Genomic DNA, 24,486 nt, shown 5'->3' with positions numbered 1-24,486 from the left:
AAAAGGTCCTGTTAATTGTTGACCTCATCATAGATAACCAGCCTGATATCTGATGTATAACAGAAACATGGTTTAAAAGCACTGACTCAGTTATGATTAATCAGCTCCCTAGAAATCTCTATAGTGTTTTTTTCCATACCGAGGGCTAACAAGAGACGTGGTGGTTTGCTATTGTTAGCAAAAAAGAAACTGAATTTACTGCATGAAACAATTGATATAGTTTCTCTTTTCGAAATCGGTTTCTTTAACAATAATTCCATACAAATTTGTTTACTTTATGCACCTCCTGGTCTCCTCGAACATAATGTGTCACCATTGATCAAATTTATTCTAGTCAAAGTTAATATGGATCTTCCAGCTATAGTATTAGGTGATTTTAATCTACACATAGATGCAAAACCACTGTTCTCTTCTTGTGAGACCCTTTTAGCCAAACTTACAGACAATTTATGCACCAGTACTAGAAGATGAACACCCCGTGGTGTACATAAGAGTTGAAGAATCTTAAAAGATTACTTAGAAATGAAGAGAGAGAACCTGGAGGAGAAATCCTACACCACATCCCTTGGAGTGTATAGGGCTTTACTTAGAAAATATAGAATCAGAATTGCTAAGACTAAACTGGACTTCTTTGCTAGGAAGATTCATGACTATAAATTTAACCCTAATGTTCTGTTCTCCTATGTATTAGATTTAACTAAAACCAACCAGTCTAATTCCTTGCCCGACACATCTATTGAGAAGTGTAATGAGTTTGCTCTTTTCTTTAGAGACAAAATTTCTAATCTAGTAGATAACATCCCAATGGCGAACAAACAAAAGATTAACCTTTCTAAGACCCCTAGTCAGATCTGGTCTACCTTTGAAGGTGTATCTTCCACTGAAATAGAGATTCTTATTAGGAAAATTAATCCCGCTGCCCATCCAAACGTGCCATTCCGATCAAATCATTAAAGCTAGTACGCAATATAATAGCTAGAACAGTTGCTAACATAATCAACTTATCGTTGGAACTGGGTAGTTTCCCTGATACAATGAAATGGGCCATAGTTCGTCTGCTCCTAAAGAAGTTAAAGGCTGATAACTTTAGGCCTCTGTCTAACTTACCATTCTTAGCTAAATTAATTGAAAAGGTGGTTCACGTACAACTCTCGGAATATCTTAACAATAATATTTTATACCCGGCACAATTCGGTTTTAGAAAATTCTGCAGCACTGAGACCCTCCCCCCTTTTATCTTTAACAGATACTGTCCTTAGAGGACATGAAAGCGGTCAATCATACTTCGTCTTGCTGGACATTTCAGCGGCATTCAATACTGTTGATCGTGATATAGTGAGTCATAGGTTATCTGAAATTGGTTTAGCTGGGAAGGTCCTAGAGTGATTTAAATCTTACCTAAGTAATAGATCCTTCAAAGTCAAGCTAGGAACTTCAGAATCAGACTTAGTGCCTTTACCGTCTGGTGTACCGCAAAGGTTGTCGCTTTCTGCGACGCTCTTCAACATTTACACGCTGCCGTTATGCAAACTGCTTGCAGGTTTAGGACTGACGTACTTTATTTACACAGATGATGTTCAGATTCTACTCCCTATCACTGGTTCTGTTAAAAATGCACTAAAATTATGGGACATATATTTTTCATCGAATAAACAATTACTAGCTAATATGAATCTATCCCTTAACCAACAAAAGACTGAAATTTTGCTGATCCATAACAAATGTGATCTCAAGATGAGACTGAAGCTCAGAGCACTGATCATATAGCCTCTATAGTTAATGAAGTTAGGGATTTAGGGGATATATTAGACAGTGAATTAAATCTGAAGGGGTTCATGCTGATTAAAGATGGCTTTTACAAGCTTCAAATATTAAAGAAACTCAAACCATTCCTATACCCCAAGATTTTAGAACAGTTCTTCAAGCTTTGATTCTCTCTAAAATAGATTATTGTAACACCCTCTTGTTGTGCCTTCCAATGGCCACTATTAGAACCCTTCAATTACTCCAGAATGCAGCCGCGAGAATTTTAACAGGCTCCAGGAAGTACGATCATATTACCGTATTTTCCGGCGTATAAGATGAGTTTTTAACCCCTGAAAATCTTCTTAAAAGTTGGGGGTCGTCTTATACGGCGAATAATTACCATATTTTTTGCTCCATAAGACGCACTTTTTTCCCCAAAAGTGGGGGGAAAAAATGTCTGCGTCTTATGGAGCGAATATAAAAAAAAATAAAAATCTAACAAAACCCCCCACCCTCCTGAACCCCCCAGACCTGCCAAATTAATTTACTACAACCCCCCACCCTCCTGATCCCCCCAAGACCTGCCAAAAGTCCCTGGTGGTCCAGCCGGGGTCCAGGAGCGGTCCGGGAGCGATCTCCTGGACTTGGGCCGTCGGCTGCCAGCAATCAAAATGGCGCCGATGGCCCTTTGCCCTTACTATGTCACTGGGGTCGACCAATGGTAGCGGTAGCCCCTGTGACATAGTAAGGGCAAAGGGCCGTCGGCGCCATTTTGATTGCTGGCAGCCGACGGCCCTTTGCCCTTACTATGTCACTGGGGTCGACCAATGGCAGCGGTAGCCCCTGTGACATAGTAAGAGCAAAGGGCCGTCGGCGCCATTTTGATTACTGGCAGCTGACGGCCCTTTGCCCTTACTATGTCACAGGAGCTACCGCTGCCATTGGTCGACCCCAGTGACATAGTAAGGGCAAAGGGCCGTCGGCGCCATTTTGATTGCTGGCAGCGGATGGCCCAAGTCCAGGAGATCGCTCCCGGACCCCTGCTGGACCACCAGGGACTATTGGCAGGTCTTGGAGGGGTCAGAAGGGTGGGGGGTTGTAGAAAACTAATTTGGCAGATCTTGTAGAGGGGTCAGGAGGGTGGGTGGTTGTATTTAATTAATTTGGCAGGTTTTGGAGGGGTCAGGAGGGTGGTGGGTTGTATTTCATTAATTTGGCAGGTTTTGGAGGGGTCAGGAGGGTGGGGGGTTGTATTTCATTAATTTGGCAGGTCTTGGAGGGGTCAGGAGGGTGGGGGGTTGTATTTAATTAATTTGGCAGGTCTTGGAGGGGTCAGGAGGGTGGGGGGTTGTATTTAATTAACTTGGCAGGTCTGGGGGGGGGGTCAGGAGGGTGGGGGAAGCTGAGGGATTCGTTTTAAAGGGTTGGGGTGGGTTTTTTGTTTATCGGCTCGGGCGCAGCTGATAAAAAAAAAACCTGATTGGGCCGGACGGAAAAAAAAAACATGATGTGAATCGGAACCGGAATCAGAACAGATTCCAGTTCCGATTCACATCTCTATTACCGGTACCTCCTTCTCTGCCTCTCAGATCTCGCACATGCACGTCTGCGCCGCTTCACTGCAGTCCTCAGGAACGAGATCTGAGAGGCAGAGAAGGAAGTACCGGTAATAGGATACAAGGGTGGGCCAGAGGGATGCGTTACCGCTCTGATAGTCTTGGAGACAGGGAAGGCTGGGCAAGCAGGGAGAGCTGACCAATCCAAGCAGGATTTGTATACAACAACCAGCCAATCGCCGGTAAGGTACATTGCTTGCCGTGATTGTCTGGTTGTTGTATACTGGATACCACATACAGTATGGTTATGTAGTGACACAGAAGGGTAGTCTTATACGGCGAGTATATCCCAAACTCTATATTTTACCTGGAAAAGTTGGCGGTTGTCTTATACCCCCAGTCGTCTTATATGCCGGAAAATACGGTACACCCATTCTAAAATATCTCTATTGATTGCCAATTCCTCATCGAATACATTATAAAGTTTTATTTGTGATTCATGAATCATTATTTAAAGACAATGTCAAATGGTTTACTGCTGCTCTTCACTTTCATACACCTCCACAAAATCTGTGTTCTAGCAACAAGGGTTTGTTAACTATACCATCTCCTAGGCTGGCCCACTTAAACTGTGTGAAAGAGAACGCACTCTCATTGGCTGGACCCAAATTATGGAATGCATTACCATCTGACTTAAGGACTGATAGCAACTTTCAAACATTTAGGAAGAACCTAAAAACTTGGCTCTTCTGGCAGGCTTTTGGTGAGCATAAATGACATCTAAGGTCCTAACAGGCTTTGCTTTCTTAAGCCTTTTCATGCTTCTTTTATAAGCTAATTTTTTTTTTTAATTATATGTTTTATTTAATTTCTTGTTTTATTTACTGCATTTTATCAAGTTATGCATGTTTTATGAATTGTCTCTTTTATATTACGTGTTTTATTTCATTTCCTCGTTTTATTTATTGCATTAAGTTATATATGTATTTTACTTTTTAAATGATATTGATGTTATTTTCTACTACTGTTGTTTTACGAATTTACTTCCATGTGAACCGGTATGATTTTTTAGGATTATCGGTATATAAAAGTAAATAAAATAAATACATACATACATACTAAGGCTTTTCTCCCATTCTGTGTCAATGGGAAAAATGCTAAGTAAATGAGGCCCTATGTTTGCTCATTACAGAAGGGGAGTTTAACACAGGAAAATATTGTGAAAACAGAAGTTTTTTCCATGTTTAATGGAGGAGATTATCTGTGTCACTCTTACATAAAGATTTGCAAAACGTGTCCCATGTTAATACATATGAGGTTGTTAGGGTTAGACAAGAGAGTGAAGGTAATTTTCTTGTTATGGAGATAGAGGTTTAGTCCTGTTCTAAAGGGTTTAAAATACTTCATCAAATATGTATTTGTGAGAATTGCAGTTTAAGTTTCTACATTTCTTAATCAACGGCATTTCATGCTAAACTGACTACTTTCTATGCTATGTTTGAAATGTAAACAGGACAAAAGTTCACTGGCCCCTGCTTTCTGGAAATGTGATATCAAAGTTTGGGAGGAAGGTGCTACAATACTTGAATAAGATGTTGGGTTATTTTAGTCCTTTATTTCCTGAATTGATATTGTTTGAAAATAATCTTCCCAAATACTTTCCAAGAGGAGAGATATTCTCCTTGCATGTAAAGACTTTTTGTTAGGAAAAAAAATCAATTGTTGGTATGGCAGGAAAAGATACCACCTTCTTATTGGCAATGGAGAAATTAATTGCATGATATGATGTATATGGAATCCATGTCTTCACTAACAATGCTAGTTTTGTACAGAAGAAATAATTTTTGATGGTGTGGGAAAAATATATTCACAGCCTACCTTCCTCATGCTAAGAGTTTGATTTTGAATAGTTTGTAAAGTCTCAGAAGAATGCTCGATTATGAACATTTAAAATATGCACTTCCTTTTATTAAGGTATGCTTAGGGTGAGGGGTGGGAGAAAGGGACGAGAGGTTGTTTATATTATTTCTTTTAATTTTTTTATTTCATTTGTTAAATCTGATGACTCTTGGGTGCACAAGAACAAGGCACTCAAGAGGTTTGTGTCAACTTACTTAAAGGGGAGAAAAACAGAAAATCAGACTGTAAGATGCAGTCTTACTGTTTGCATCAATTTGTATGTAGGATACTTTTCCAGAATTTTCATGTCATTTATGTGAAGATTTGTTAGCAAATTATTATTCCAATTCTATGCTTTGCTATTTCACTGTTTTCTAATGACTCAATAGATTTAAACTAAAAATGTATATGTGGGGGGGGGGGGGGGGGGGGGGAGAGATTAGAAGAGTAAGACTAACAGGGCCTTAAGCATTAGCTTTGGTGGAGGAAAGGAATTGGGTTACTGATAATCCATCTTCTTAGGTGAGGACAGTTGCTACTTAGCCGGACATTTTTCAAGATATCCGGTTAAGTGGAAAATTATCAAGCCATACATGGCTGGATAACTTAAAAACATAAAACAGATATACTCAGATGTAGTCGTTTATGTTTTTAAGTTATCCAGCTAAATGTTATCTGGCTAACTTTAGCCGGATAACTTGTCCACTAACCACCCTGCTGAATATGGACCTCTAAATAATTACAAGGAAGCTTTAAAAATGGTTGCTGGTATCAAAATGTGTTCTAAAGTCTCTAAGGGGCGGATTTTAAAACCCCTGCGCGCGCCGGCACGCCTATTTTGCATAGGCCGCCGGCGCGCGCAGAGCCCCGGGACACGCGTAAGTCCCGGGGCTTCCTGTCGGGGGCGTGGCGGGATGACGCGGTGTTTACGGGGCGGGGGCGGCATTTCGGGGGCGGCAACATGGGCGTGGCCGCGGCCTCCGGAACAGCCCCCGGGACCGGACCACGGAGCGGGGCAGCCGGCCGACAGGCGTAACTTTGCCGACAAAAGTAAGGGGGGGGGGTTTTAGATAGGGCCGGGGGGGGGGGGTTAGGTAGGGGAAGGGAGGGGAAAGTGGGGGGAGGGCGAAGGAAAGTTCCCTCCGAGGCCGCTCCGAAATCGGAGCGGCCTCGGAGGGAACAGGCAGCGCGCGCTGGGCTTGGCGCGCGCAGGTTGCACAAATGTGCACCCCCTTGCACGCGCCGACCCCGGATTTTATAAGATCCAGCGTACTTTTGTTCGCGCCTGGTGCGCGAACAAAAGTACGCGTTCGCGCAAGTATTTAAAATCTACCCCTAAGATTTCAACTGAACTAAACTGATGTTTCCCTATAAGAAAGCAAAGTTGCTTACCTCTAACAGGTGTTCTTCATGGATAGCAGAATAAAACAGCCACAGAAGTGCGTGACAACATCCAACTCGGAAAAGTGTTTTCTACTAGCTCGTAGTAACGACGGCAGAAATAAAACAAATGGTCCATCCAGTCTTCCCAGCAAGTTTCCTAAACTAGTAACCGCAGCCCCATACAGGTTATTCCTATGTCTCTGCTTAGGGTAGTAAACTACTGCTCCATGCTGGTTACCCCCAAGCCTTATATTAAGGATAGTAATATTTACAATCGGACATGCTGCTTAAACATGCTTTGCTTTTGGTCTTGATGTCTGAGTGTCAGTACCCTGGACCGTAAAATTCGGGGCCCAGCACTGACTGTCTGAATCCAACTCCCCCCCCCCCCTGCTGAAGCAGAAAGTGATGTTGCAGTTTGCACCAAAACATCAAGACTAGTTAATAGTAGTAATCCCATGCCTTCTGATTAAGGGTAGTAACTGCTGCTCCATGCAGGTTGCCCCATGCACCCTTTTCTTCATTTCCAACCTCTAATCTTTAGGGAACCACAGAGCCCAGCGCAACCCTGTACAGATCCCCACCTTTACACTTGAAAGAACATTGTGCCAGTAAGAGAGTCCTTGCTGGCTAGTTGTCTGCTAAAAGCTTTGTTCGGTTCATGTGTACTGCTCCAGAGTGACTGCAGTTGACAGAGGATTCTTAATTAATTCTTAGTTAAAATAAATGGCATGTTTGGTTTAAGTGTACTGCTCTAGAGCACTTGCAACCAACAGAGTTATTAATTGGTTATTAAAAGAAACTGTAGGTTTGATTCAAGAAGTACATGCAAGTAAGCCCATAGAATTTAGGCTAGTGAGTCACTAAACTAATGGAATCAGTCTGTAACAGTCTAAAATAGTTAATATAGTGTTAAGAACTATATAGTTGAAAGCCTCATCCTTTAAACCTTATGGGAGTGAAGTTGGTTGCTGAAGTTGAAGGCAGAGAGGGAGCCATTACTAAAGGGTGTACCCAGAAGTAAAAAAAGGAAGGCAGCTTAGCGCATGCCCAATTGACTGCCCTCACTGACCAGTTTTGCCATATCTCTAATCACTATAAGTCTTCTGCACAGTCTCAAAGCAGATTACAGTGCCCTCTGGATGAGACACAGGCGGATCACTCTTGTTTGTAGATTCTGTAGTGTTTTGCGCACAGGAACTGCTTTTATTTGTTTAGCAGGCTGAATAAATCTCAAAACTCCCTGAAATCTGTTTCATACGCTCCTTGATTTGAAATGGAATACTGATGGACATCGTTTGCAAAAATGCTGGATAAGATATCCTCAATTAGTATCTTACATGTCAGAGCATGTGGAGAAGCCCTGAAGGCAATTCCAAGGAGTCTTCCCCTAAATGAAGGGATTCTGAATAATCAGACACAGCAGAATCTTCAAAATCAGGCATAATGATTAGTGATTTCTTTAGCAATGATCTATAATTCATAGAAGTAGATGGAGCAGTAGACAGTTGAACTTGAAAATGCTCTCTCAACTTCTCCAAGATATCTTAAGGTTCAGTGGACTGCTCTGAACTGGACTGCGCCAACTTATCTGCACAGTGCTTCATACCCAATGACACCGATGGCTTCTGCTTCATTGTGGTGCTGTTTTTGTGATGGCACAAACAGCGTCTGCACTGACATGTTAGCATGCTCTCTTTCCTCTGATGGCACAGATGAATTTTTCCTTTACATTTCTGTGCTATTGAAAAAATAGGTCGTGCTTTTTCTATCCTGAAACTCTAAACTTTTGGTGCTGGTCCCACAGAGGTGAATTCCTCCTTTTCTGAAGGAGAATGAATACTCCATTTTCAAGTGTCTATAGGCCCTGGTTCTGGGTGACATTGCTCAACGGGGATCGCAGTTAGAAGGATTATGGATCAGCCCACTTAAAAGGTCCATATTTTAAACCTACTTGGCTAGGGAAGGTAGCCAGATAAGTTTAAATGGCTAACTTACTAGGGACATTCAGCAGTGCAGTGGCACCGCTGAATATACCCAGTTAAACAAGTCTAAAGTTAGCTGGTTAAACTTAATAGGTCTATCCAGCTAACTTAGCAGGATAAGTCTAATATATCACTACTTATCTGGCTAAGTTAGCTGGAAAAGTAGTTCCTCCCATTTACACCCCATCTCACCCATTATTTAGCTGGATAGCTCGTTATCCAGCTAAGTGGCAGCCGCTGAATACAGTCGGATATTCAAATACCATCACTTAGCTGGATTAGTTAGAACTTATTTACATAAATGGCACGGATATCAGTCCCTTAAGACACAAATCATGGCAGTCTATACTACCCATCTTGTGGTGATAATTCTGCACATAATGAAGGGATTTTTCTCTGCCCTGGATGACTTACCTGACATTATGAAGAAAATGAAATAACATTTTTTTTGGCTCAAAACAACGCAAATTTTAAAAAAATTGTGGTGACAGCTAAAATAGAGAAAAAAGTCTTCCGTCAAAGCTCTAAGGTGGACAAAAAAAAAAAAAACCAACTGATTTGGCTGTGCATATTCAGAAATATGTTTTAATCCTTCTGATTTAGTAGAGAGCCTTTTTCCATGTTGGCACCATCAGATGATGTCACCCACTTGTGTGGCTGTTTGTTCCTGTTTGTCCATGGAGATAAAGGGATTATAAGTGTTGGGGTTGATGAGAGTACATGAAGCGTGAACAGGAGTTACTAGGCATACTACAATCTGTGCCGCAAATCTGAATGAAATTAGATTAATGGTTCAAGTTACTAAAGGGGACAAATCTTATAATGCCAATTTTACTGTTGGAAATCAGGCTAAAACTTAAATATTTTAGTGCTTATAAAAATACTATTTCAGTGGCAGTCAGAAGAGTGAGTGAGCTCCTTTAAAATATTTCCCTAGGTCAAGCACACTGAGCCAAAGATTGGTGTTTTACATGGTCAGGCAATAGAATTTGATTCAAGTTGCAGATATATATTGCTGGGGATGGATTTGCTATTGAAATAGCTCTGATAACTACAGGGGAAAAGTGAACCAAGTAACATCCTATTTGCTGCAGTTCTAAGCTATATATGGGAGGGATGAGCAAAAAAAAAAAAATAAAAGACATTGAAGGATGTGCCTGAAATGATTGTCTGATAAGACACAAATGGGAATTAGTGTCCAGAAAGGTCATACAGTGGAGGATAATCAAAAAAATAATTTCACTAATCAAGTTAATGTGTAGGAACTGGACAGAACAGTGACCTTGAATTAGAAAATGGGGGGGGGGGGGAGTAGGCAGCCTGCATGTTCTTCTCTTTAGTAATTGCTTGACTTTGTAGAAATAGCTGAGACGAGGCCGACATGGAACCAATCAGGAATGCACAAAAAACGCAGTGCTCATCATTAGCATTAGACTTATCACAAATCCTGCAACAAGATAATTAATTTATTCTGCATTTCATGCTAAAAGTAATTATGGTTTATTGCAGTAATCTCCTAGGGACGATTAACTCTTGCTATTTAGATCCCAATACACATGCCAAAATTGTAAAACACAACAATTTATAAGGATGAGGCAAGAAATAAAAATAAGGATGCTAACAATGACTATTTCTCCAGTAGTAACACAGAAAAAAAATACAGTAAGTAGAGCAAACCTTGTATGCAATTTTCACCACAGAAGGAGCCCATTTGTCAAATTCATATTGCCAGTTGGATAAAGTACTAGATAAGAGAGAAAATCTATTCAGTTAAATGTCATTATACAATGTATTACTTCAACTTCAAAAACAAAATAGGCTGTATGCATTAAAAGAGATTTTTTTTTTTTTTGCTAAAGATATCTACAATGTTTCTGAAAAGATCTAGTCTTCCTAGTTCCATGCCCTTAATTACTCAAAATCACTAACAATCTCAGTACTGCATGTCAGAGTCAACAGTTGTCTGAGCTTTTCTGGCCATTCTGTTTTCAAAGGGTTTTTCTCATATTATCTTTGTTCCCAATCTGCTTCTATCCCTTTTTATAAACTCTGAGACTAAACACACAATGAATTTGCTACCAAGGTCGGTGGAGATATATAGAATACCTATGGATGACAAAAGGAGTTTTCTTTTCTCTCACTAAAATAAACTACAAAACAAAAAATATTTTTCTCACAGTTTCACTGCTGTCAATTCAATAATTTTCTAACTGAACAGGAAGGCAACTGTTGCCCTAATTATGATTGTGCTAAGACACAGATAGTAAGTTCCATGGAGCAGGGATTGTCTCTTATGTATCTGTACAGTGCTGCATATGTCTAGTAGTGCTTTAGAAATGAAACATACTAGAAGCAATCCAAAGCACAGAAGTATGACAAAGTAATACCCCACAATAACTTCACTTACGAGAGAGGAACGATAATAAGATAGGGGCCATTTAATCTTTTGTGCTCCATCAAGTAGGTGATGAGGGCAATAGTCTGGATTGTCTTTCCCAGCCCCATTTCATCTGCTAAAATTCCATTTAAGTTGTTATTGTACAGTGAAACCATCCATTCCAGGCCCTGTATCTGAAATAAAGAATAATCACAATTAATATAGATACTTGAAATGTACAGCTTGTGCTTTACATAATAAAAATTAATTTATAACATACACTGGACTATCTTCTACGCTGAATATCCACTATGTAGATCAGTCTGAAGATTATTTTTTAGATAGTATGAAGTTTATCTTTTATTCCTTCTGACAGACTAAAAGAGTTTTCTTTTAAACTCTTAAATTGTACTCATGTAAATATATTCACTTGATATGCATATTGTTAACTCATATTGATTACTTTAATCACAAGCAGAAAACACTACTAACTAGTAAGTAAAAATATTTCACATGATCTCATCATTGCATCCTGCAGAGGAATAAATCCCAGCAGGGAAGAAACAGAACCTATTTTGTTCCACTTACCACTGGGTTTACACCATTTGTGATTTTAAAAATAATATTCTGAAATAAAGAACAGTTGCTTATCTGTAACAGGTGTTCTCCTAGGGACAGTAGGATGTTAATCACACATTGGTGACATCTTCAGATGGAGCCCGGCACGGAAAACTTCTGTCAAAGTTTCTATCTGAGCATGCTCAGCATGCCCTAATCCACACGGGGTCCCTCTTCAGTCTCGCAACATAGAATTATGAAAAACAGATGAAACCCAACTCCGCAGGGTGGCAGGTGGGTTTCTTGAGGACTAACATCCTGCTGTCCTAGGAGAATACCTGTTACAGGTAAGCAACTCTTCTTTCTCTTAGGACAAACAAGATGGCAATCCTCACACATGGGTAAATCCCTAGCTACAAGCTATCCCTGAAAATGGAAAAGAACACCACACACCTAACATATGCCAGCGTGTTAAACAAAAGAGGTGCTGTTGGTAACAGGGAGTTAGCCTGAACCAAAAAAAAAGGACCATAAGCAGAAAGAGTTGGGTTTAGAGTTGAAAAAGATTCCTGAGGACGGACTGGCCAAAACTGCTGTCATGTTGACCATCCCTATTCAGACAATACTGAGAGGCAAATGTGTGGAGGAAACTTCATGTCGCAGTCTTGCAGATCTTCTCCATAAGAACAGCCCTTAAATGTGCCACTGAAGTTGCCATGGCTTGGATGGAATGAGCCTTGACATGACCCCCAAGCTGAAGCCCCGCCTGCACATAACAGAACGAGATGCAATCCACCAACCAGTTGGATAGCGTCTGCTTATCCACGGCAACTCCCAATCTGTTTTTGTCAAAAGAGAAAGAGTTGCTTGGATTTCCTATGACCTTCTGTCTGCTCCAGATAGAAGATTAAAGCCCTCTTACAATCCAGACTGTAGGACCCACTCGCCTTGGTGCAAGTGGGACTTGAGAAAAAAGGTCAGCAGACCACTGACTAGTTAAGATGGAACTCAATCATCACCTTAGGGAGGAACTTGGGGTGCATCCGGTGCACCATCTGGTCATGAAAAAACTTTGTCTATAAAGGGTAAGTCATCAGCACCTGCAGTTCACTGACTCTGTGCCCTGAAGTGACTGCCACCAAAAAAACAACCTTCTAGGTCAGGAATTTCAGATCACAGGAGCTCAGCGGCTTGAAAGGAGCCTTCATCAGCTGAGCCAATACCATGTTGAGGTCCCAAGACACAGCGGAAGGCTTCAGGAAAGGTTTCAACTGAAGCAGGCCTTGCATACAGCAACCCACCAAAGGTTGAATGGAGATGGGCAAGCCATCCACACCCTGATGGTAAGCTCTGATCGCACTCAAGTGCTCCCTATCGGAGTTGGGTTTTAAACTGGCCTCTGAGAGGAAGAAGAGGTAATCAAGCAGCTTGTGAATGGAGCAAGAGAAAGGATCCAGGCCAAGTTGCTCACACCACACTGAAAACTTCTTCCATTTCAGCCGATAAGATTTCCTAGTGGAAGACTTTCTGAAAGCTACCAGGACCCAAGAAATATCATCTGAGAGGTCACGGGGTCGTAGAATCATCCTCTCAACATGCAGACCATGAGAGACAGGGCCCGGGAGGTTGGGATGTTGCAACCTGCCCTGATCCCAAGTGATGAGATCCGGAGAAGTCCCCTGGCTAATCAGCTCCCTGGCATCGATGGAGAGCATATCCTCCTCTCCCCAGGGAAGTTTTTGGGACATCACAGTAGGAACCGGTGCCAACCCAAGCCCAGCTCCATACGCCAACAGCGACCGATGTTGTTTCTTCGATTTCCCACGGTGCTCGGCCTGGTCCTTCCCCGGCGCCGGGTGGATGACGAAGATCCAGACACTCTGGACTTCAAGGAGACCAAAGAAGCCCAATCCCTAGTCCCCTGCTCCTCCTGAGTGACCGGTAGAGGGCCAGAAGGCGAGGAATTGGCACCCATCAGTCCCCCACGATCTTTCGGTGTTGAGGACATCGATACTGATGTAGAGGACTTGGACCTCTTGGGCCTGAAAATCTTCTCCATTTTGTCCAGGCAGGCACGCCAGCCTTTGGGTGTCATCTTGTCACACAGATGGCACCTTCGAACGTCATGGGATGCCCCCAGGCAAAGGATGAACACATCGTGTGGATCATTAATGGACATTGAGGGCACTGGGGGCACCGATGAAAATCTGATGACACCATATGGGAACGGCGAACGGTCGATGGCCAGCAGGCCTCGAAGGACACCACTATCGGGAACTAACCGCACAAAAGGAGCTTACCGTGCAAGTAGACTGACTGAAGGCAGGGGGAACTGTGGATGGACCCGGCACAGGAAAAATGCAAATTTAGCCAAAAACTTGAAGTTTTCCAAGAAAAAGAGCATGAGCTCCAAGACCGCGAGATGACAGCTTCGTGGAAAACAATAGACAGAAGAGGGATCCCACATGGACTAGAACATGCTGAGCATACTCAGCGTTCCAGTCAAAGTTCTAGAAAAATTGACAGAAGTTTTCTGTGCCAGGCTCCATCTGATGTCACCCATAGGACTACCATCCTGCTTGCCCTAGGAGACAACACTTTTTATACTTTGATGTATTTATGTTTGAATATTGTCTGTTTGTTTTTTGTGTTTCATTTAACAAGTGGTACTATAATATATATTTGTATTTTAATGTTGATATCTTATCAGCTTGGAGCATCCTTTCTGATGAGAAAGTAGGCTATAAGTTACAATAAATAAAATGTTTATGTTTAATTTTGAATTGTTTTTAGTGTACACTTATTACAAAATTCCAGTACTGATATTCCTGCCTAACAGAACCTTTACATCCTGTGATCTTGGGTGAACACTTCCATGGGTCTAATTTAATAAGGAGGTGCTTTATTCAGCCACTATCCAGCTGAGCAAGTTAGCCGGACAAACATATCCGGCTAACATGTTATAAAATACGGTTCCCGCAAACGTCCGAATGCACATGTGCAGGCGGGTGGCCTTCTGCGTGTGTGTGTGTGGCAGGGGGGGGGGGGGGGGGGGGGGTAGAAATTTTAGAAAAATATGAGTGGCAATGCTATTGGCCAATTCCCACTTCCCTATACCCCTTCCTACTCTGCCTCCCTTTTCCCCCTCTCTTCCCCAACCCCTAAAACCCCTTTCCCTAACCATTTTTTCATAACTTGCTTCATCTAAATAGATGAGGTAAGTTCCGCACGCCAGCAGTTTACCCAGGACAGCATCTAATGGCGCTGTCCTGGCCCTGCCCCGTCCAGACCATGCTCCATGCTCCACCCCTTTTAGCTGGCCCGGCATTTCTGCGCATATTGAGGGTTATGCGCGTGGCCATACCCTTTCGAAAATGCCCTGCGTTTAACTCCTGAATTTTACATGCGTAGGGCTTTTAAAATTCTGGCAATAGCTTACTAACCTTTTAGCCATATAAGTGGTGGATGCTGAAAATGGCAAATATTGAAATGGTGCCACTTAGCCGAATAAGTCCAAAATTATCCTGGCAAGTGTCAATGATTCTCAACTTCTTAACTTTTTTCCCATAAATACAGAATAGGAAAAATGCCTTTGAAAACCAGGCTCTATGTTTGTTTGTAATCTCAATAAAAAAAAAATTATTTTTTTACATTTTTTCTTTATTGGGTTTTTCTATAATAAACAAAGCATAAACTTTGTTAATGAAACATGGTGTATCATATCAAACAAGAAATAAACAAATTGGAAAATCATTTTCATGAAACATATTCTGAGTGATTTACACCCCATTAGACCCCAAGACCCTTGGGGGGTGGTGTACATGCAAACTAAGCGAGATTATATAAAGAAATAATAATATAATGAAAAGGCCACCTGTAAATCGGGTTTTCTATTCCTAATGGACTACTTTAGTTGCTACCTATTTGCAGTAACACTTTTTTGGCCTCGACAAAGCTTTTTAACTGCTCGGGATGAAAAAATTATATAATTATCTCTTCCATACTTTAGGACACATTTGCATGGGAACCTAAGTATGAAAGAGGCACCCACTGCTAAAGCGTCCTGTTTTAAAGCCAGAAAGTTCTTCCTTTTTTACTGTGTCTCTTTTGTTAAGTCCAGGAATATTCTAATACAGGATCCCATAAATGTGGCATTGATCTTCTTAAAACAGGCTCGCATTATTTCTCCCATATCACTTTCATTGAAGAAGGATATCAATAATGTTGTTTTCTCCACAATTTCATATGTGGAGGACTCGAGAAAGTCTGTTAAATTTTCGAATACATTGGGAGCCGGTTGCATTTGCTGGTTTTTCTATATTGGCAGAAAGTAAACTTTGTCTAGGGGTGGAGTCTTATCCGGGGAAATCTCTAATATTTCATGAAAGTACCACTTTATGGTGATTCTGGGAAATTCTCCAGTCACCCTAGGAAAGTTTAACACACTCAAATTTAAATGCCTCAGTGTGTTTTCTATATTTTCAATTTTTCTCTTCACTGCTCCACAATCTTGTATAATAGTTGTCTTGAGTCTCTTTGACATGTTTTAAATCATTTTCCATACTTAGAAATTTCTCTGTAACCTCCAGCTTGTATCCCTCAAAGTTTTTATTCATTACTTCCAGCAGACAGGACACAGAATTAATTTTGTTCTTTTTATTGTTTTTTTTTAATTTACTGTTTATGCATTTAACAAACTTATAACAAGAATTCATCTTGAAAAATGAAATACAGAGATGTTGCATACATTCAATCACAGCTGAAGGCTTCAAAAATTATATAATTGAAAAAAAGAAAACAGGCATCTTCAACATCTCTGCAATAAAGTCCACCAAAAGGGGGGGCAGGGTTTACTCTACTTAAATAAATTAAGGATAAAATCCTTGTTTAACATATTTGCTAGATAGATACAGAGATCTTTAATTATGTAGGACAAGCAGTTTCAATGTTGGCACTTGCTGGGCTAATAACAGCTTTCCCAATCAAAAATTGGGTCAACTGTGGAGGGTCATAGAATATGTAAGTATTATTATTGTACTTAACAGTACATTTACAGGGGAATTTCAAGAAGAATGACCCCCCAATAAGCAAAACTTGCGGTTTTAACAGTAGGAAGGCTTTTCTCCTCTTGTGTGTCTCGCAAGAGACATCAGGAAAAACTCTTATGTTACAACCAAGAAATACTTCGTTTCTATATCGCAAACATAACCACAAGAGCCATCTTTATCATAGACTAGTGCTAGGCACACTATTAGTGTCACTGGTATAGCCAAGTCAGTGTCTGAACTTTCCAGGATATTAGAAATATCCATTATTTGGTTTTGCCCAGGATCTACAGGTCCTCTCCCTTGTATTTGCACATCAGATCTTCTTGCTTTAGGTGCATAAAATATCTTTGAAATAGGGGACATTGCTGCCTCTTCAATCTTTAATATTTCCAGCAAGTAACGTTTTAAACAAGTCCCTGGAGATGTCAGAGGTACCAGGGGGGAAATTATGAATCTTAAATTTCTTTATTTGCTCAGGTTCTCCAAATTTTCTAATTTCCTTGCAGTGCTATTTCTATCTTTAATAAACATTTCCTGAGTTGCCTTAATTTCTATTATCTGCTGTCTATTAATCACTACTTGGTTTTCCAAATCCACTGTAGCGTGTTTTAGCACTTTCACTTCCTCTTCAAACTGAGTGATTTTTATTGTTAATGGCTGAACAAGCTGTATAATAGAAGCTCGCATTTCTATGATTGTTTCCCATAAAGTCTCCATTGTAAAATGAGGTCTTGCCACCTCAGGAATACTTTGAGCCGGGTCCGCTGTAGTTCCCCCAGCTCCGTCCAACAAAGATAATCCTGCATTCACGTTGGTTAGTCCCTCGCTGAAACTTGGGCTTGCTGGCGACGTTACAGCCCCTCTGGTCCCTGCCGGGATACGCCCTTCGGCTCTTTGGTCGTCAGGTGTTCCCGTCCGCACTGGGGTGTCTCTCTCGCCTGCTGGATTCTCCAGCGGTGTCCTCGTCACGGAGCTCAAAGGTGACATCGAGCCTGGGAGAGAGGGGAGCTCTTCTTCTTCTCCCCGAGTCTCCAGCAGCTGAACATTTCCCATGTTTGCCTCTCTGCGCACAATATGAGCATCCATTGGCCCCGAAATCGGTGTTGACGACGAGGGAACTGAAGGGTAAGATTCCCCTCGTGGTTTTCACTTCCTTCCCATTAGAGGTAATCCAGTTTAGCTAGACATATTCAGGCAACTCTGGAGCTCAAAATATCGCACTGCTCTACCAGGCAGCCTTCTTGAGTACTGCCCCGAATTAATTTTAACCGAGCAGTCTACAATTGACTTTGCCATTGCCGATGTCAGATTCCACAATGAATCTAATGTGACTACTTTTGGTTTCTTTGGTATTAAGTGTCCTTCGGTAAAGGGAAGGGGCTCCTGCCCTTGACTCTCAACTCCTTGGCTCTGCTGCTCGTCTCTCCTTCCCAGCTCTGTCTCCCCGAGTATTCATGGAAGTCTGCGCTTGCTCTCCCAACGGCGCTGCCCCCTCAGACTGTTCGATGCGAGACTCCACTTCGGGGCTCCCAAGCAGTCGCGGCGTCGAAGTTGGTCACACAGCCAGAGGTAGTCTATCGTCCAATGGGCTGAGGGAAACCTCTTCCGAAGTCGGGTCACACTCTCCCCTCTGTGATCCGACAGTTCCGTTCCTCCCGTTTTAGCGACGCACTGCGCGATGGTTCTCTGCCCGGTTGGGATCGCTGGGATAGAGGGGGTTAGTCCTAAGCTTCCATTTACACTTCGGAGGCATTTTTGTTGAGGAAATCACTTCAAAGAGAAAAAAAATGCCGGAGCAGTATGTGCTATGCGACCGCTCAGGTTGCCCTATTGACTCCACCCCCAATAAAAAAATATTTTTATTTTCTAGTTATCTTTCCCAACAAGACCTAGCTTGATATGTTTTCCTATCAAGCTTCCCACCATTCATGGCTTCTAGAGCTTTCTCTATTTTCTGCCACATTCAGGAAAAACACTAACGATTTATTGAGGCCAAGAGCACACAAAGTCGCTCAATATATTTTGACAAAACACTTGGCAATATTGGTCTCTCTTTTCCATGAAGTAATATATGCTGTTTTATCAATAATTCCAACAGTATCTATACCAAAGATAATGAAATGAAGCAGGGAATGCAAAGCATTAACTACAATACCAGATCATCATAGTGATATTCCCATGAATAGTATGTAGGATGAACATGCACATATTACATCTACAACATATACAATCCATTCCCGATCCAAAAACTGAAAAACTGAAGGATAAATGGCAAACAATATAACTTTCAAAAATGTATGCTTCTCAATTATAAATGCATATCTTTCATATTTCATTACATATGCAAGATGACATACTATCATGGTCACTACAAGAAATAGCCTAGAAGTCAATCGATTTGTTTAAAGGAAGTCTAGTTTCCTACCAAACAAGTACTGAACAAATATTCCAGTTTTGTATTAGAAAGTGCTATGCTACTGAGGGGGCACCATTTTTTTTCCAGTTCAAGCCTTTTTATTATAAGCAACAAAGCAATATATAATGGAAATACAGGAGATGCAATGAGAATCATACAGCAAAACAAGTAGTGTATCCATATCAGGAATACAAAAGCACTCTCAATAATACAGAGATTTATGGTCTCATCAGAAATTATAACAGCAGCTGATCAGGATTAAAAAACAGGCAGGTGCTCCTATAACATGTATAAGATAGGAAAGAAAAGGCATTAAAGATGAAAATAATGATCCACTGACCTCCACATTGCAACCCAATTAGAAATAGAGAAATATGATGGCAGAAAAAGACCTTCTGTCCAATTAATTTAGCTTAATCAGTTACCCTATGTTAGTGGACTGTTGCCACCTTTTCAGACTTATAATACATGCAAACTATGTTCCACCAGAAATGAAGGTTCACATTGGTCGCCTTCTTCTTGACTGGGTCTCCCTTTGCAACATCAGGAAATATCAATACACTCTGACCACAAAACATCAGGTTATTTTTAAAATACTGCCCCCAAATTAATTTGCTGCATTTCTTTTTTAGTCTCAAACTGCAATATTTCATGAAAATATCTTTTAAGTAGCTTCAATTTTGGAAAATTCAACCACCTTAAGTTTTTTTTTTTTGTTTGTTTGTTTTTTTAATCTTAAATGATTTTCCATTAACTCTAATTTATAATGTAAAGAGAAATTATCTTTCACTCATGCTGCTACAGCAGCTTGTAAATTAACGACTTTATTAGGTAATGAAGAAATACAAGATTCAACTTGTTCCAACCTGCACTCCAGGTCAGACAGCTTTACCACAATTCCAGCAGAAAATTCACAAAGCTGTGCAAATGTTTGCGTTAAGGAGATTTCTGTTCTTGTGACAACACTCCATACGTCTCTAAGCATGATGTTGGTTGGCTCAGAACCAATCTCGCCAATTTCCAGCTCGCCAAGGACATGTAGACGGAGGCACTCCCACTGGAACCAAACCTCTAATTTCTATAGAACCATTCCTCTTAACAGATAGATATGGTACTGCTTTCTGTTCACTCAATGGAGAAAAAGGAGAAGAGCTAGAGACTGGCTACCTTCCCTGAGCTCCCAGATGGCCCATGCTGGGTTCCCCAGGAACTATATCAGTCAAAAAGTTCCTCTCACTAACTCCATTGGGAAAGGTACAGCTGGGGAGGTTACATTCCACAGGGCTAAGAAAAACCTCTGATCCCCACCCCACCCCTACTGAGATTACTCACCACGGAGGTGCTTGGACGTAGGAGATTGCTGTCCATAGCTCCTCTCACCAACTGCAGAGTAACAGGGAAAGGAACAACCTTCCCTTTTCTCTTCCTTCCCATAGGTCTGATGGTAAAAAAACAAACCGGCACAAAGGGGCAGGCAGCTTAGGCATGCCGGAAGGCGGTACACGCGCAATTGTACTCCCTTTTGACAATAGTGCAATTAGTTGATGTTAGCACTCTCAACCGATGACAGGCTTGCCTCTTGACAAAGCAGTGCAAGGCCTTGGGAAGCACAGGATGGTAGCAGGCAAGTCCCCCACAGGTTTCTCACAAGGTGCTCCCTTTTGACAACAGCACAATTAGTGACGTCAGCAATCTCACCCGCTGACAGGCTTCCCCCTCAACGAGGCAGTGAAGGGTCTTAGGAAGTGCGGGATGTTAGTAGGCAAGTCGCCCTGACATATATATTTTAACAGTCTTTATTCACCTTTATATAACTGCTTACTGTAGACCATATACGCTACTAAAGTTGCTTGAAAAAAGGTGAACACACACATATTTTTCAATACAAGAATAAGGTTAATTGTTATTTGTTATTTGGTTAAATATTATTATTACTTTCTATGTTCCTTGTAATAATGTTCAATGGTTGATTGTTATTGTTTCAATGTTCTATGTAAAAAAAAACCCCAGTCTAACCTCCCAGACCAGGGCAACCTTCTCGTTACATGTAAACCGGATTGATTTGTATTGCATACAGGAATTCCGGTATATAAAAATTAAAAATAAATAAATAAATAAAATATATATTTTTAATATGATTGCTATTAACTTGTGATCCACTTTGTTTGGATTTACTTGAAAAATGTGCAACACAAATAAGTAAAGAAATGTATAAACTTATGTTTAGAAACAAAATGCATGGTATAAGTCTTCACACCCTTGTACATTTTTCACATTCTGCTATTTAAAAAATGCAGATCAAAATGCATTAAAATCAGAGTTTGTTCCACTGATTTACACAACATACTCTACATTTTCATCATGCATTAACAATTACAGAAATATTAAAATGGTATCAGAGGAGAGCAAGATGCAAATCCTCAGAGCCTGGCCAGTTAAGTTTACTACAAAGCTTCTAGAAGATTCTAAAAGTTTTGTCATGCTTCACTGAGCATGTTTATGCCATCCTGCATCACATCAAGCAGGGGTCCCATCAGTTCTAATTTTTCCACAGAAGTTAATGATCATGGTTCTGATTTCTCTCACTGAGAGAAATTTCCTTTTGTGTGTTTACTAGCCGTTAAGCCCGTAACAACGGGCTACATTTAAAATTTTTTTGGTTCATTTCCTTTCAAATACATACCCAACACCCACATAAATCTACATCACCCTCCTTCAGTTAAAGCACCCCTCCCTCCGTTCTACCACCCCCGGACAACCACTCAAAAGTCCGCCGCACACCGAAACAGGCGAAACACAACGAAGAGAAGGCAATAAAAGCCACACACAAAGAGGACGTCTCTAAATACAACAAAAAGAAAGAAAAGAAACAAAACCAACAAAGCAGAGAAGAAAGCCCACAAACAAACAAGCGAGCGCACGACAAAACCTCCCCGAGAGAGAAGAACCTCCCCCTAAACTACACCCCCACTCCCTCTCTCTCTTCTCCCCCCTCTCCTCATCTCTCCCACCTCCCTCCTCCCTCTCCACCTCCCCACCCCACTCACTCCACCTCCCTTCTCTCTCACCTCCCTCTCCTCACAGCTCATCACAACCGGCAGACAGGGGGTCCCTCCCTCGCGCGCGCGTCGCCGGAGCTACTGCTCGCCGCCGCTCCAAAGGAGCCAGCGCCATTTTTTTTTTCTGACACGCTGCGCTCTGGCCGATGTGCGCGCATGCGCGGTAGAGCTGCTCTCTACTGCGCATTTGCGGCACGTTGGTCCGGGCTCCCTTATAGGTATGATTTATGAACATTTAATATTCCACCTTTACCAAGCTGGTCTCAAGGAGGAACACAATCAAATTTATGGTTAAACTTCTGCTACATTTATGACTTAGCTACAATAAGCATAAGGAAACACAAGCAGGAGGCAAGTAAAATATTAGTTAAGTGATAGAAAAGAATCCGTGTTTTTATCTTAAGTCACTTTTGTCAGTTGAGTTTAGGAGAAGGCCTGGCTGAATAGCCAAGCCTTAACTCCTTTCCTGAAAGTCGGGTAAGATGTCTCAAAGTGTACGGATAGTGGTAGCCTATTTCAGAATTTTGGGGTATAACAGCTGAATGCATGAAATCTGATGCAATTTAGTCTGGCAGAAGCCTGGGGGTTGAAGGAGAGGAAAGAAAAGGCCATTTGGGAAGAACAAACTTTTCTTGAGGGAGTGTAGGAGAGCACAAGTTGGGAGAGATACTCAGGGGCCATGTTGACATCTGAAGACAAAGCAAAGAGTTGTGAATTGTAGCTTTGTTCTACCAGGAGCCAAAGCTATTGACATAAAATTGGCTTAATGTGGTCAGTTGCTTTGGCCCACATCAGGATTCTAGCAGCTGTAATTTGTAAGCATTGGAGGCAATTGATATTATATCATGAAATAAAGAATTACAGCAGTCAATATGACTGGTTAATATGCATATCACCGTGGTAAAGATATATTTGGATGGTATTGGGTCTAACAGGCAGTTGGAGGAACTGATCTTTTGAAGGAACTTTTTTCTACTTCTTTGGGGGAGATTATCCTACTGTCCAAATTTAGAACAATGTCAGGAGGGAGGTGTGTTGATCTGGCTGGGATTGAGGGAAAAGTAGCTGTGGTTAAGCTGTGGAAGAATTTTGCAGTCTTCAGCTGAAGGGTTGTCAGTCGTGGTGGTAAGAATTTAGGGGTTCAGGGTTGGAGAGTTTTCGTACCAGTTGAAAAAGTGTCGGTGGGTGATTCTTTGTTTGCTCTAGCTGTTTATTGATGGAGAAAGTTTTACCTGATAATTTTCTTTCCACAAATCATAAGAACATAAGAAATTGCCATACTGAGTCAGACCAAGGGTCCATCAAACCCAGGAGCCTGTTTCCAACAGTGGCCAATCCAGGCTATAAGTACCGGGCAAGTACTCAAAAACTAAGAATATCCCATGCTACTGATGCTAGTAATAGCAATGGCTATTTTCTAGGTCAACTTGATTAATAGTAAGTAATGGACTTCACCTCCAAGAACTGCTACACCAGTTTTGTTGAGATGAATAGGTTATGTCCCCTTACCAGCAGATGGGTACTATCATCACTATTACTTATAGATGATGCAGCACAGGAACAACTCAGTATTTCTATAATAAAGCACTGAACAGATCAAAAAAACAGTAAACCAAACAAAAAATATAAAAAACTTTAAATATGCGGAATTGGAAAAGATATTCTCTTACCATATGCCAGCTCAAGAAACAGAAATAAACTGGAGAGAGAGGACAGGAATTTAACAATCAAAGGCTGACAAGAGAATGAACTCCATCAGTATACACAAATTCAGGACGAAGACCTGACAACAAGGCTTTTCCTTTCATATATGGTCTAACTTCCCAGGAGGGCTCTGGAATGATCTAGCAGGAATCATGGAAAGAAAATTAACAGGTACAAGCTTCTCCTTCCATTTCATCCTGCTACACTAGTCCACTAGCAATGAGTGGGAAGTACCAAAGCCCATCTAGTTCTGGAGGGAAGAAGTGAAGGCTTCTTGAGGATGCTCACTCCAAAGGCTGAGACCTGTTGATCAAACATCTCAATCTGTGATGTTTAACAAAGGCTTGCAAAGGCAACCAAATAGCTGCCTTACAAATATCCACCAGTGCTAGAAAACTGCTTCTGCGCAGGAAGGCTACTGAGTTCTAGTATGAGGATGAAAAATGCCAGGCGCTTGATGACCCCTGAGCATATATGACAAGGAGATTTATTTACTTATAAACATTTGATATTCTGCTTTTCACTTCCTAAATCCATTGCTGCAGAATAGCTGACGCCTTGTCATTGCACGGGCCTCCAAACCAAACAACAAGAAAAAGGATTAGTAACCTCCAAGGTCCAATGGACGATCAAGGATTCAAAGAATTATTGCCATCTTGACACTCTTCTGCAGAGAAGAAAGAAAGAAATGCATGGATTGAAAAGAAACTAAATCCACAGCAAAATTCAGAAATAGATCCCTACAGGAAAGAACT

The 24,486-nt window shown here is 41.2% G+C and overlaps 1 protein-coding gene across 4 annotated transcripts in view; it reads right to left on the bottom strand.

Annotated features, from left to right (window-relative positions):
• The window catches only part of SMARCA2 (SWI/SNF related, matrix associated, actin dependent regulator of chromatin, subfamily a, member 2), a 604,786-nt gene that overhangs the window by 340,145 nt on the left and 240,155 nt on the right, over window positions 1–24,486 (bottom strand). For all 4 annotated transcript variants that reach the window (XM_029613254.1, XM_029613271.1, XM_029613280.1 and 1 more), the window contains exons 16-17: window positions 10,977–11,140; window positions 10,247–10,313 (exon numbers count right to left, since the gene is read on the bottom strand). In XM_029613254.1, coding sequence (XP_029469114.1) covers window positions 10,247–10,313; window positions 10,977–11,140 — 231 coding nt within the window. The remainder of the gene's footprint in view (window positions 1–10,246; window positions 10,314–10,976; window positions 11,141–24,486) is intronic.

Source organism: Rhinatrema bivittatum, chromosome 1 (assembly GCF_901001135.1).
Source record: "Rhinatrema bivittatum chromosome 1, aRhiBiv1.1, whole genome shotgun sequence".
Taxonomy (NCBI): Eukaryota; Metazoa; Chordata; class Amphibia; order Gymnophiona; family Rhinatrematidae; genus Rhinatrema; species Rhinatrema bivittatum.
The sequence above is the reverse complement of the archived record's forward strand: the minus strand, read 5'-3'. Positions and strand labels throughout refer to the sequence as shown.